The sequence below is a fragment of the Peromyscus maniculatus genome, chromosome 21, assembly GCF_049852395.1.
Source record: "Peromyscus maniculatus bairdii isolate BWxNUB_F1_BW_parent chromosome 21, HU_Pman_BW_mat_3.1, whole genome shotgun sequence".
Classification (NCBI taxonomy): domain Eukaryota; kingdom Metazoa; phylum Chordata; class Mammalia; order Rodentia; family Cricetidae; genus Peromyscus; species Peromyscus maniculatus.
In genome coordinates, this window is record NC_134872.1 from 28,733,538 (window position 1) to 28,746,885 (window position 13,348).

Genomic DNA, 13,348 nt, shown 5'->3' on the forward strand with positions numbered 1-13,348 from the left:
GCAAACAGCGCCCTGGATTCCGGCATCACAATAAAACAAAACGAATCCCCTACCTCACCCCAATCACAAACATTAACCTACAGGTAGCCCTAAAGCCAGAACCCTAAAACTTAGAGCACAGAGAGCATACGTTAGGGGACAAACAACAATTTCCTCAATAAGACAATACCGACAAACTGGACCTCTCAAAATCAAGTGTTTGCTCTTTGAGAGACACTAGGAAAGAGGTGAAAATGTGCACCATTCACTCGGAGACAATATTTACACTAAGTACATGTCTGCCCAAATCTTGTGTCCAGAAAAACCTTTTAGCACTAAAAAAAAAAAAAAAAAAAATACACTTTGGAGTTGGAGAGATGGCTGGGGGTTAAGAGCATGCACTGCTCCTACAGAGCCCCCGAATTCAGGTCCCACCACTCATGTCCGGGGCTCAGAAGCACCGGTAACCCCAGCGCCAGAGGATCCAACGCCCTCTTCTGGCCTCTGCAGGTACCTTCACACATGTACATATACCCACACACAGACATACACACATGTACACTTAAATAAAAATCTTTCAAAAGTAATGTAATTGTTAGTGGTGATTTGAACAGACAATTCACAAAGGAGGCCAAAGAGATGACAATAATTCTGGGAAGAACATCATCTACTAGGGAAGTAGAAAGCAGAGCACAATGAAACGCTGGACTAGAAATGTTCTGACTAGAATAGTACAAAATGTGTGGGACTGGATCACTGCTCAGCCAGTCCACAGTGGTGCAGTGCCTAGAACCCAGTGAAAAACTATTTGGTGTTTTACTTTGCTTCAAATACATTTTTTAAATTTTATTACTGTTATTTATGTGTGGGGTGCCCACCTCAGTGTCCGTGTGGAGGTCAGAGGATGGATGTTGGGAGTCAGTTCTCTCCTCCCACCATGTGGGTCCCAGGGATCAAAGTCAGGTTTGTCACCTCGTTTGGTGACAGGAGCCTTCACCCTCTGAGCCACAGGCAACGAAGACTCATTTATGGACTTCAAGGCAGTTTTATCAATGAGAACAAACAAGAAAGAAACAACTCATGAATGGAAACACGTTTTCATATGACGTCCATATGACAGAGAACTACTCGACTGCAAAAGGAATCCAACCTCTGATGCAGACAGACACAGTTCAAACACGCCGTGCTGTGTTAAAGATGACACATCCACACGGGCATGGCTATTTCTCTGCCACTATTTGTTCTGAAGACAGGCTGCCCTCAAATTCTCAGGGTTCCTGTGTCCCTGAAGGCTGTGATCCGAGGCTAGGCCACCACATCTGCCTCCAAGAGATAAATCCTTTATGATCCCACCTAGACTAAATTTCAGAACTACAAAGGGATGGTAATAGAATCAGCTCAGCAGCTGCTTGGAATTGTGGGTAATGGGAGACTGACATGGAAGACGCATGGGAAGACATGATGGGTTGGTAGAAATGTTCTATTTCTTGATTTGGGGGTGGTAACACAACCATATACATTTGTTAATAATCATGGGACTGACTATATGTTTAAAGTGGGCAGACTTTATTATATCCTTATTCAATGGAATGCACTTTTAAAGTGTACTGCTTTTGAAAGCCAAGCATACCGACAGCTACTTGAAGACAGGATGAATGAAGTGGAAGGCACACAAGCAGTGTGGCAGAGACAGAAAAATAGAGGCCTGCGGCTCACTGCATTTTCTTCTCCCTCCAGGGAAGGCTCATTGACTGGTGAGAAAATGATGAGGTGACACAAGAGTACCGAGGATTATTAGTTTCATGTGGCCACCACATTCTCACGTGTCAGCAAACATCCTTTTCTCAAGCCATCCCTACCTCACCATACACATATTCAGCAGTGGGACAGCAGAGCTTGGAGCACCGTTTTCTATCTGCTGCTCCGGCAGGCTAGCACAACTATGTAAAAAACCCTGCATCACAGATCAACATCATCCATACCAAATGACTCGGCGAAGGAGCCTGACATAAAATCAAGCCGGAAAGAACACTCACTTTTTCCATAAGAGACCAGTACTGGCCGTCACCGCCGATGCTCCCAGGAAAGCAGCCATCATCAGTCTTCGCTTGCTCTGTGTGGGCTGCGATGCCCCATGGTACCATCGCGAGCCCACGGCTAGTTCTGCCAGCGCGGCAAGGGCGTTAAGACGAAACATCCTGTGGACGAACGACAGAAACATCACCGTTAGATGCTGCTGGTGACGATGATGATGATGATGATAATGATGACGACAGCATCATCATCACCAAACACTGATGAAGTACTCGCTCTGTCAGACACAATCCTGAGTGTTTTGCATGTGTTAGCCTCAGAAGGACTTATGAAAACAGAACTCCTCCTTACAAGCCAAATGTATCAGTCGAGGTAAAATGAGAAGACAGAAACCACACGCTACCTTAAGCAGAGAAATCTTGATAGAAAATACTATTAATTGTAATAGGAGAATAAGTACTCAGACATAAAGAGGGTTGACAGAGAGTATCAACCAGGGATGACTTCTAGATTTTATGAAAAGGACAAAGCCATGGAAGTTCTGGAATGTTACTAAGATATCATATCAGCAAAATTTACTAGAAAACATTATTGAGGATGCCAGAGAAAGCCACGGAAAACTCACGGCAGCAGAATCTGTTGGTCAGGTGCCCTTCGTGGATCAGGGGAATCTACTGAATGTCCTACTAACGTGTGCATGCCACAGAGGCGTCAAGCGAAGAGCCCACAGATTCAGAGGAGGCAGGCCTTCCTCCTGCCGTGCCTCTCTCCTGACAAGGAACAGAACTGCAAAGGGGTAAAGTTCCAGGAGCACCAACAGGACAATGCAAACAGATCTGGAGCTGATCGGCAACAGGCAACCGAACTGCTCACTTCACAGGTCTGAGTGTGACTCGCCAGGAAATCCACGCTAGAAAGCATGGGACCAGAGCTTAAAGCGAGACGGCACCAAGTTTTAGCTGGAAGACGTTGCTATTTCCTGTGTTGATGCTGAGAGATGCTTCCATTAAAGTAATTGAAGTTTTAATTAAATCTTTCGCATTCCCAGCCCTTGGAAACCTTCCTCCCTACCAGATTCTTTTCATTTCATATTTAAAGTATCTCTAAAGAAAAAAATTTCATTTAATGTAGTGGTTCTCAACCATTCTAATGCTGTGACCCTTTAATATAGTTCCTCATGTTGTAGTGACCCCCAGCCATAAAATTGTTTTCCTTGCTACTTCATAACTGTAATTTTGCTGCTGTTATAAATCGTAATGTAAATCTGATATACAAACCCTGTGAAAGAGTCATTTGACCCTCAAGGGGATTGCGACCCCCAGGTTGAGAAACACTGCTTTAATGTTCTGTTTTATACCAGACACACCGGGAACTTCACCAAGATGCTACCAAAAGTGAAGCCCCTCCCTTCCCGAAGCTATCTCCAGAACGAAGGTTTTAAAGGCAGAGAAAGCTGTGCTGAAATGAAAGCCACAAGAGTCGTGTGTGTCACCCACCTCCCAGGCAGCAGGGGCACTGTAAGTCACCCCACAGTCTGTCGGAAGAGCACCCCCAGAGAAATAAGACCGGGCCTATGTGCCATCGAGTGCCCCCAGGAAGGAACACAGAAGATAACACACGTGTTCCGCACAGATGTCAAGGTCACCTGACACAGCTGTGAGGAAGCTCTCGTGACACTGTGGCCAATGTCGCCCTGCTGAGTTCTGATGGAGAGGAGGCCTGTGTCCCACTGGCTCCTGACTATGCTTCCGAGTCTGGCTGATTACTTCTGAATATACATGTTTTCATCATAAGAAACATTTACATTTGCTCAATTCTCAACAGACATTCACCCTCACATCCCCCATCCCATAGGCAAACTCCACTTTCCTGTTCTTCTAATTTGGGGCGTGTGTCTTACCATGTTCCTCACTCTGACCAGTGGAATGCGGACGAGTTCTGCGCAGTACATTTAGGACACCTTGCTTCCTCTGCTTCACCCGGTGATCATTCTGGAAGCAGACACTGTCCCCCCACCCCACCACCGCCACCCCCGGGTTCCAAAAGAGAGCGATCTCCGCCTGAACAAATCATGTCAGGCTACAGCTGAGAAATGATGTTTGAGAGTGAAAGGCACCAAACTTGGAGGGCTCTTCGTTGCCACAGCAAGAGCTAATTCAGCATCCAGGAGAAATTACTGAGGCATTTTCACTCAAAATGAACTTATTAAATTCATACTGCACGCCCAGCCAAGTGTGAGAATCTAACAAGTCACCAATAATTTAGATTCTAAGGAAGCAAGACACACTTGAAATATTCTTTAAAAATTTTATTACACATTTATTTGTGTGTGTGTGTGTGCGCGCGCGCGCGCAAATGTGCATATATATGCGCAAATGCCACGGCATGTGTGTGAAGCTCAGAGGGCAATTGGCAGATACCAGTTCTCCCCTATCTCCATGTGCATCCCAGAAACTGAACTCAGGTTGTCAGGCTGGGTGGCAAGGGCTTTTAACAGCTAAGCCATCTTGCCGGCATCTTGAAACATATTTAAAATGGTATTTCTAAAGTTATATTTAAAGAAATACATGGGAGAGGGGGTGATAGCTCTGTGGTACTCTACAAACACAAGGATCGAATCAATTCCCAGAGTCCATGTTTTAAAAAAAAAAAATTTTAAAGCCCTATCATAGGGGTGCAACATCTTTAATCCTAGGCACTCTGGAGGCAGAGGCCAGCCTGGTCTACAGCGTGAGTTCCAGGCTAGCCAGGGCTACGCAGTGAAACCCTGTCTCAAAACAACAACTAAAAACGAACAAAACAGAAACAGATTAGGACCTGTCCAAGCCCCCTAGGGTCCTACGGAGACCAGGACAGGCAGGTCACTGGGCAGCTGTGGCAAACTCCAGGTCAGGGAGCCTGTCTTGATATAACAACAACAACAACAACAACAACAACAAGAAATCCACAGCCAGAAAGTAGAGGGTGCTTGAAGAACATGATCAAGGTTCCATATGCATAAACATCAATGCACCAACAAAACAATTATAAACAAGAGAGACTGGGTTGGTCAGCTTTGATTTTATTTCCTTCTCAGCCTGAGATCGGTGCAAAATTTTGATGAAAGGCCAGAAAGGCCAGGGGCATTCCAGAAATCTTAGCGTCATTTCAGACAGACACTTCCACTGAGAGAATTAATGGAAAGGGATTCTTTTCCCTCTCTCTAAACAATGACACCGAGGCCACAGGTGGTCTTTCCTTCTTCTATTTCTCCAGGCAGAGGCGGAGGAAGGCAGATCCCCGTAACCTTTTTGTGGAGTACCTCATTTGAGTTGCTCAACTACTCATCTATGGCCTCACCCTACCCTGCACAGCCGTGTTTCTCAAAGCACAGAACAGGGCTTCATAATTTAAATCACCCTGTGACGGGGCACTGGCCCACTCAAGCATGTGGCTCTGGTGGGCCTTACCCTTCTCCCCAATCCCCTCTGCCTTGCTGGGGACCACTGTATTGCATTCCTGAGGCTGGCCACCAAGGTCTGTTCCCTTGTTTGGCCACTTCCTCCTCCTGGGGCTGACTACCAAGGTCCAGCTATCGGGGTATCAGAGTCCGGTGGTCAGGGGCCCCCTTTGGCTCACCTAATTGACATGCCCACTTAAAATTAAACACCTCATCCTAACACAGGGTTTTCCCATTTTACCGTTATAAACCACCATTTGCCTATGGGCCAGGTCTGTCTCCTCTCTATCCAAGGACAGCCCTTTGTCCCTTGGGATGGACACCTCTGCCCCTTTTCTCTTGTCCCCTTCTCCCTCATCCCCTATCTCCATCACCACTACATCCTAGCCCATTCTACCACAGACCTCCCGTTCTTTTAAAATGACACCTGCAAGGTCATCTGCTGCTGTTTTCTGTCTGAGTCAGAAAGCAGCCCCTTTAACTGTTCTTCCCCCGCTTAACAAAGCATCTCTCGGTAAACACAGGTGTTGGGTGTGGTTTGCGTCTGATGCGGGAGGTGGAGCCCCTGCTGTGAGGGGTCCCCCCCCTTCACCCTGAACTTGGTGTGCATGTACCCAGGGCAGTATATTTACCCTAACACCTGCTTCTCCACTCGGCTCTGAATTTCCTTCAAATGTTTTTTTTTCCCCTTTGTAGACACACAATCAGGCAGAGACAGGACTTGTATTACTTAACTATTTTATTTTCACATGAAAAACACCTGCACAGTATAAATGATACAGGCCCTTGCTCCTAATATTTACGTTTACTAACAACCTCTACTTTACGAAAAGAACTGGATTTGGTGGTTGGGGCTCACCAGATCCAATCACTGGTCTGTTATTGACTCTTCCCTGGGACTGAGATAAATCTTGCCCCTGCCACCTGTACCAGGCCAGGTTCAATCTCAACACTGGAACTTAATCCTGCTGTCCTTATAGACAAAGTGGGTCAACATTTATTTTCTGTGACTTAAGCTGCACAATCCCAACATCACTCTGGAACCCCAGAAGGCATCTCCCATTACTGCACATATGCTAATAAAATCCAACATGGAGAGGCTGTCCCTTATATTTTCTTCCTAGCCAACAACTTCTGAATCATTTTTTTTTCTGATTCATTTTTAAATTAACATTTTCCAAATGTACACATGTGTAGATATAAATAGCATTGCTTTTGGCAACAGCAAAAATGTGCACAAATAACACAGCTGTCTGGAGAGAGTGTGGTCACCGCGACAACCAGAAGCAACGGGCCCTGGGGGAGTTTCAATGCCACAAACAAGGAATGCAGTCAACACACAAGCTGGGACAAGTTGGGAGTGCTCATCTGGTAAGACTGGGAGAAGAACTGGGTAAGCCACATGCAACTGAGAAGACCTTGGAGGGCCAAGCTGAGAATCTTTATCACACACACACACACACACACACACACACACACACACACACACACACTCACACTCACACTCACACACACTAGGAGGACCCTTGAGTTCTTAAATAGGAAAAAGTCATGTTAAAAATGACATTTCAGGGCTAGAGACAGTGAGTGGTTAAAAGCAGGTGCTGCTCTTCCAGGATAGGAGTTTGGTTTCCAGCACCCACACAGGGTGGTGGCTTCTAACTGCCGGTCATCCGACCCTCTTCTGGCCACGGTGGGCTCACACACAGAGTACCAATGTATCGGCTAGCTCTGCAGGGAACAAACTGCAAGAACCAAAGGCAGAGAGCTAACTGGGGAGCTTTAGCGGTCCTGGGGTTTGTTTAAAACACTGTTTAGGTCCACACATTATGTCTATGTCTCCTGTTACTGCTGGGCTACACCAAACAATGCACGTGATATCTCTAGTGGGATTTCCATGGATGCCAGGTAGTGAAGCCCCACTAAGAACAGGCAGCCCCATTGTAATTAGTCCTTAGCTCTCTGGTGGAGGGGTACGGAACTCATGTGCTGAGTTCTGAGGGGAAACAGACTTAAAGAGATCCGTGTCCCCCTGGGGGCTGGAAAGCTCAAACAGGCCAGCAGAGGCATTCAGGCAGCAATGAGGATGGATGCAGATTTACTGACCAGTGTTAAACCAAATTAAAGCAAGAACATTTTCTTTCTCAATACCCAGCTCCCTCCCAACTCTCCATCATCACTAAAGTCAGCTTCTTAGAGAATATCTCTGACGTAAATGGAACAAAACATCAAGTACATTTCTGACTGAAAAGTGTCCAGGAAGGCAAGTGAAAAGCAAATCTGTAACCAAATGAAGCCTCACCTCTCCAACAAGAAACTGCTAGAACAAGATGGCTGGAAACTAGCACCAGTGTGTCACTGCTGTGCACAGAACCCAGGCTGTGGGGGCAGTGAAGCTTAATGCACTCTGCTTTGGGGAAATGTTAAAAGAGCACAGGACAGGGAATCGGTTAGCGTAATCCTCTACGTTTACGGGTGAAGGACTAAGACCCAGGTGAGGCAAGGCCTGTTCAGAGCTAGCTGTGATAGATGTTGGGGTCTGTTTTTTCTCCCAAATAAACATTCCCAAATAAGCAGGAAAGTGCTTTGTAACAACTGTTCTCAGCAGAATAAAGAGGCACATTCTAAATGTAAATCAGTGGGTGCAGACATGGCTCTGAGACGACGCTCGCCTAGCTCGCGAGAGGTTCTCCATTCAGTCCTCGGCACCTCGGTAAATATGCACATGCATAAGTAAACAAACAAAATGTCCAACTCCAGAAGGATAAACAATGATGCAATATATGTAAATATTAAAATGATAATCATAAAACATCAGTAAGCATCATCCTGAAAACCAATAGACAGCTGGGCTAGAGACAAGGCAGCCAGAAAGGTAAAGACGCCTCTAAAAACTAGGAAGAGAAACTTAAGCTCACTTTTACTAGGAGAATGCAAATTTAAGTTATAGCACAAGAGATGGATACTGTAGCTAGCTCTGTGGTAAAGTGCTAGTCCTCAGCACCTCGGTAAATGTGCACACAAAGAATCCGATGTCCAGCTACAGAAAGACAGTCACATAAAAAGTAGGTACAAGCCCGCTCATGGTGGCACATGCCTTTAATCCCAGCACTCCGGAGGTAGAGGCAGGTGGATCTACAGAGCGAGTTCCAGGACAGCCAGGGCTACACAGAGAAACCCTATCAAAATAAAACAAAAAGTAGGTACAGTCTATGGAGGGCCATTGGTAACTCTCCTGATGAGTATCTCCAGGATGCACTTAGACACCTGTGAAATCTCTGCACATATGACTCTGTATCACAGTTTGTAACAAAAGACTAAGAGCTCCTCAAGAATTCCCAAGGAGAACTAATTAAATACGACATAGCCACCTAGGCAATACCATGTAGCAGTGGCTGGAAAAGGAAGAAAATTCTGTGACAGATAGAAGAGGAGGTTCCAAGACTAGGTTATCTAAAAGAGCAAGGGCATTCTCGGCCACACGGCAAGTTCCAGGCTAGCCTGAGCTACAAGACCAAAGCATACCTTGAAGACGGAATGCATGGCTATGCTCGAAAAAGTGAAAAGAGGATGGGTACCGATGGCAGTGCTGTTTCCAGGTTCCTCTTCAACCCCTACTCCACACCAGGGCTGTGCCGTGCGGGGCTAGAGAGACGGCTGAGTGGTTAAGAGCTTGCTGCACAACCATGGGGACCCTGGAGACAAGCGGAACATCCCACACGTGTCTGTAACCCCAGCTCTAGTCAGCCGGTGGAGAAGACAGGAAGATCACCGAGGCTCACTGGGTTCCAGCCTAGCTGAAGGTTCTGGGGGAGGGGGAACTCTGCCTCAATGGACTAGGTGGAGAGTGACAGATGGGACACTAGATGCTTTCTTCTAGCCTCCATGCACATGTGCCCCCTGCCCCACACCCATGCATTATACATGCACGAGCATGCATGTGTTTGAGCACACACACACACACACACACACACACACACACACACACACACACACACAGAGTAAATATTTTCTCTTCATAACAAAACAAAGCTCTGTGATAAGAAAGCGTAGCCTGAGAAAAACAGCCATGAATAACAAAGAAGGGACAGAGATGCATCGCTCAGAGCACAGAATCCTACAATGCAAGCCTGACAGAACCCACAGTAAAAAGGCAGATAGAGTGGCATGCACTGTATGCCATCCCAGCACTCACTTCAAGACGGGGGTGCAGACAGAGGAATGCTTGGTTTCTGCACAGGATCACCTTTAACCTGAAATTCTCACTTACCTCTTTGAGATATACTCATTTTTTCCCCACGGGTAAAACCCATGTATATTGGACATACACAGGTTAATAAGCTTCCATTTGATTTTTTTCCTTCATTAACCTACTTTTTGTTCCAATGAATCCAATATAAGAACTCCAAGAAGGTAAACGAGTAACAGTTTTTCTTCCCTATACTTTTTAAAAAGTAGTCAACTGAAGACATTAAGTTGCATGTATAACTCACTAGACTTTTATTAGTATTAAGCACCTGCGCCCACCTAGCAAAATCTGGATTCGGGTACAAAGTCTACCAAGAGAGTTGAAATACCTTTGACAAAATGCCTGTCATTGTTGAGATGGGATTTCACTATGGTGCCCAGGCTGGTCTCAAACTCCTGGACTCAAGCAATGCTCCTGCCTCAGGCTCTCTGAGTAGCTGGAACGTTGGTCACTATCTCACCAGACTAGCAGAGCATCCTGAAGGCAAATCTGCATTATAGGAAGACAGCCTCCCAGAAATGCTACAGAAGGCCAACTGTAAAGGAATGAATTACAGGCGAGGGAGAATAAACCCTTTTTCTAGATCTTTTTCCTTTTATTGGATCTCTAAAAATATTACTATACAGACATATTCTGTTACATTTCTACCTTAAAAAAAATCCTTTCCTGGTCCGGCAAGATGGCCCAGGCAGTAGAGTGTGTGCTGTGCAAACCTGATGATATGACCTGAGTCTGACCCCAGGTCCCACAGTGGACAGAAAACCAACTCCCCAAATTGTCACCTGACCTCCACGTGCACGATGTAGCATTCATTACTCTGCACACATAACTCATTTACTACATAAAATAAGGGTATTTAAATCCTCACCTGGTCCCATCTCCTCCCTCAGCTACTGCCTCACGTCTCCCCTTCTGCTGGCCTCAGGCTTACCCAAGAGTTTACAGCACTGTCTCTCCTCAGAGTCCACCCTCTATTTAATGCGCACCAACGAGGTTTTCAGCCTTGCTGACCTTCCCAGACCACTCTTACTGTTATCACAGTGATTTTAACACTCTCATATCTATCAGAGCAATTGTCATATTGCCAAATCCTAGCTAATTTGTGTCCCGATTCTGCTTGATTTTTAAGTAGCACTTGAAAAGATAATTACTCCTTCACCCTCAAAAGACAGTCACACACCACTCCCGGTCATGATCTGACTGCATATATGGATGGTTCCACAGATTATATCACCTACAGCTGGGCATGGGGCACACACTTTTAATCCCAGCACCTAGGAGAGAGAGGCAAGCAGACCTTTGAGTTCAAGGTCAGCCTGGTCTACAGAGTGAGTTCCAGACCAGTCAGGGCTACATAGTGGTCTTCCTCTCTCCCTCTCTCCCCACATATGTGTGTGTGTGTGTGTGTGTGTGTGTGTGTGTGTGTGTGTGTGTGTGTGTCTGTGTGTGTCTTAATGATGCCTTAGATTATGTAAATACAAGTCTATAGTGTTCACGGATCAGCAGTCTTCTAATGGCCCATTTTTCAAAATGTATCCTCACGAATTAGTGATGAATGACTGTATTTACTACAACATCAGGTTCTCTGAATTTTACTTGAAATGTTGTGGGAATCTCTCTAGAATAGTACTTGGACACACATGAGCATGGAAGAGAAGAGGTGTCACTGGTGGACACCAATGATTGTGGAAGAGAAGAGATGTCACTGGTGGACACCAATGAGCATGGAAGAGAAGAGATGTCACTGGTGGACACCAATGAGCATGGAAGAGAAGAGATGTCACTGGTGGACACCAATGAGCATGGAAAAGAAGAGATGTCACTGGTGGACACCAATGAGCATGGAAGAGAAGAGATGTCACTGGTGGACACCAATGAGCATGGAAAAGAAGAGATGTCACTGGTGGACACCAATGAGCATGGAAGAGAAGAGATGTCACTGGTGGACACCAATGAGCATGGAAAAGAAGAGATGTCACTGGTGGACACCAATGAGAGTGGAAGAGCAGTGTCGCCTGTGGACTGAAGCCAGAACAGCTCCAGAAAGGCTTAGCTCAGGTCCAGCTGCATTCTCACTCTCTACTCTAAAACCACAGGGGGGTGAGAAAGCAAATGATGGTTTACAGAAGCCTACATGGCAGTCAGCTTTTGTTTTGTAAAGGCACGTTAGAGTTGACAGGTGTAAGCTTTTGTGGTCAGGTTGTTAAGGGCAGTGACCCATTGTCTCAGCTCTTTCTCCAGGTTATCTTCCCAGGCAGCAAGTGAAGTCACGCTTGGCAATAGCTAGCTTTACTTAGAGCACTGCCTATGCTAACAAGGGGTCTCTTCTACCTTATCTCACTTCGTTACATCTGGTTTTCTTTCCCAGTACAGTTAATACCCGCTGTACTAGCTAGTTTTGTTAACTCAAGCTTGAGAGGAGGGAGCCTCAATTGAGAAAATACCTCCATAAGAGCCAGCTGTCGGGCATTTTCTTAATTAGTGACTGATAGAAGGGTCCACCCCACTGTGGGTGGTGCCACTCGTGAGCTGGTGGTCCTGGGTTCTATAATAAAGCAGGCTGAGCAAGCTGTGGGGAACAAACCAGTAAGCAGCTCCCCTCCACGGCCTCTACATCAGCTCCTGCCTCCAGGTTCCTGCCCTGTACGAGTTCCTGTCCTGACTTCCTTCAATGATGAACAGTGATGTGGAAGTGTGAGCCAAATAAACCCTTTCCTCCCCAACTTGTTCTTTAGTCGTGGTGTTTCAGCATGGCAATAGAACCCTAAGACACCTACTTATCAAAACTCTCCAAGACTGTCGTAGGAATAACAGTCCTTTTCTACCCTCTCATCCTAGACAAATCTACCATCTATCCTCCTCAAATCCTACAGCTTTAAGTGGCATTTATATGAAAATTTTTCTCAAAAGGTCATGGCTAGCCTACGCTTTCCATAAGGAAATGACTAGATTTAAGTTCCTACTTGACAGGCATCTCCAATTTAGTCTAAAACAGAAATTCTGATTTTATCAACTTATTCTGTTCATCTCTAAAAATCAAATGTCTAGTTGTTCAACCCCAGAAGCAAGAGTGAGTTGTCTTTAGTTTCTTCCTTCTTAAACTATCAGAGACATTCCATCAGGAAATGCTTTGGACCCTCTTTCTAAAAAACATGTAAATCCATAAAATTTATCCCCATGTCAAGTATTAGATTGACAGGTCTTAAAAGGTAAAGCAAAATTTGCAGCCTGAACCTAATTAGGTCAGCTGCTTGCTAAGAGCATGTGCTTAGGTCAGCTGCTTGCTAAAGGTACACACACACACACACACACACACACACACACACACACACACACACAAATAAGATCAACATTTTTGCTATTATTATTCAAGTGACAGTTGTAATACCTATAGAGTCAAAGCATGGTATTTTAGAATCATCTGTCCATGAACATGCTTTAAAAGCAAAACAAAACACACAAACTGCTAAAAGTTCTTCAGATGGAAGAACCACAGAAGAGGAAAACTGGGAAATTCAGGAATAAAAGAGCAACAGAAACAGATTTTCATCATGTCTCCCTGCATCAAGGGCCCCAGATATGATACCTGCAGGAAAAATCATGCTGAGAAAGAAACTGGCCCATCCCAAGAGCCCTGGCTCATCTCC

At 45.5% G+C, this 13,348-nt stretch overlaps 1 protein-coding gene across 1 annotated transcript in view; it reads right to left on the minus strand.

Annotated features, from left to right (window-relative positions):
- Micu1 (mitochondrial calcium uptake 1) overlaps positions 1–13,348 on the minus strand; it is a 163,538-nt gene that overhangs the window by 136,267 nt on the left and 13,923 nt on the right. The window contains exon 2 of the mRNA XM_076557206.1: positions 2,016–2,177. Coding sequence (XP_076413321.1) covers positions 2,016–2,176 — 161 coding nt within the window. The 5' untranslated portion in view covers position 2,177. The remainder of the gene's footprint in view (positions 1–2,015; positions 2,178–13,348) is intronic.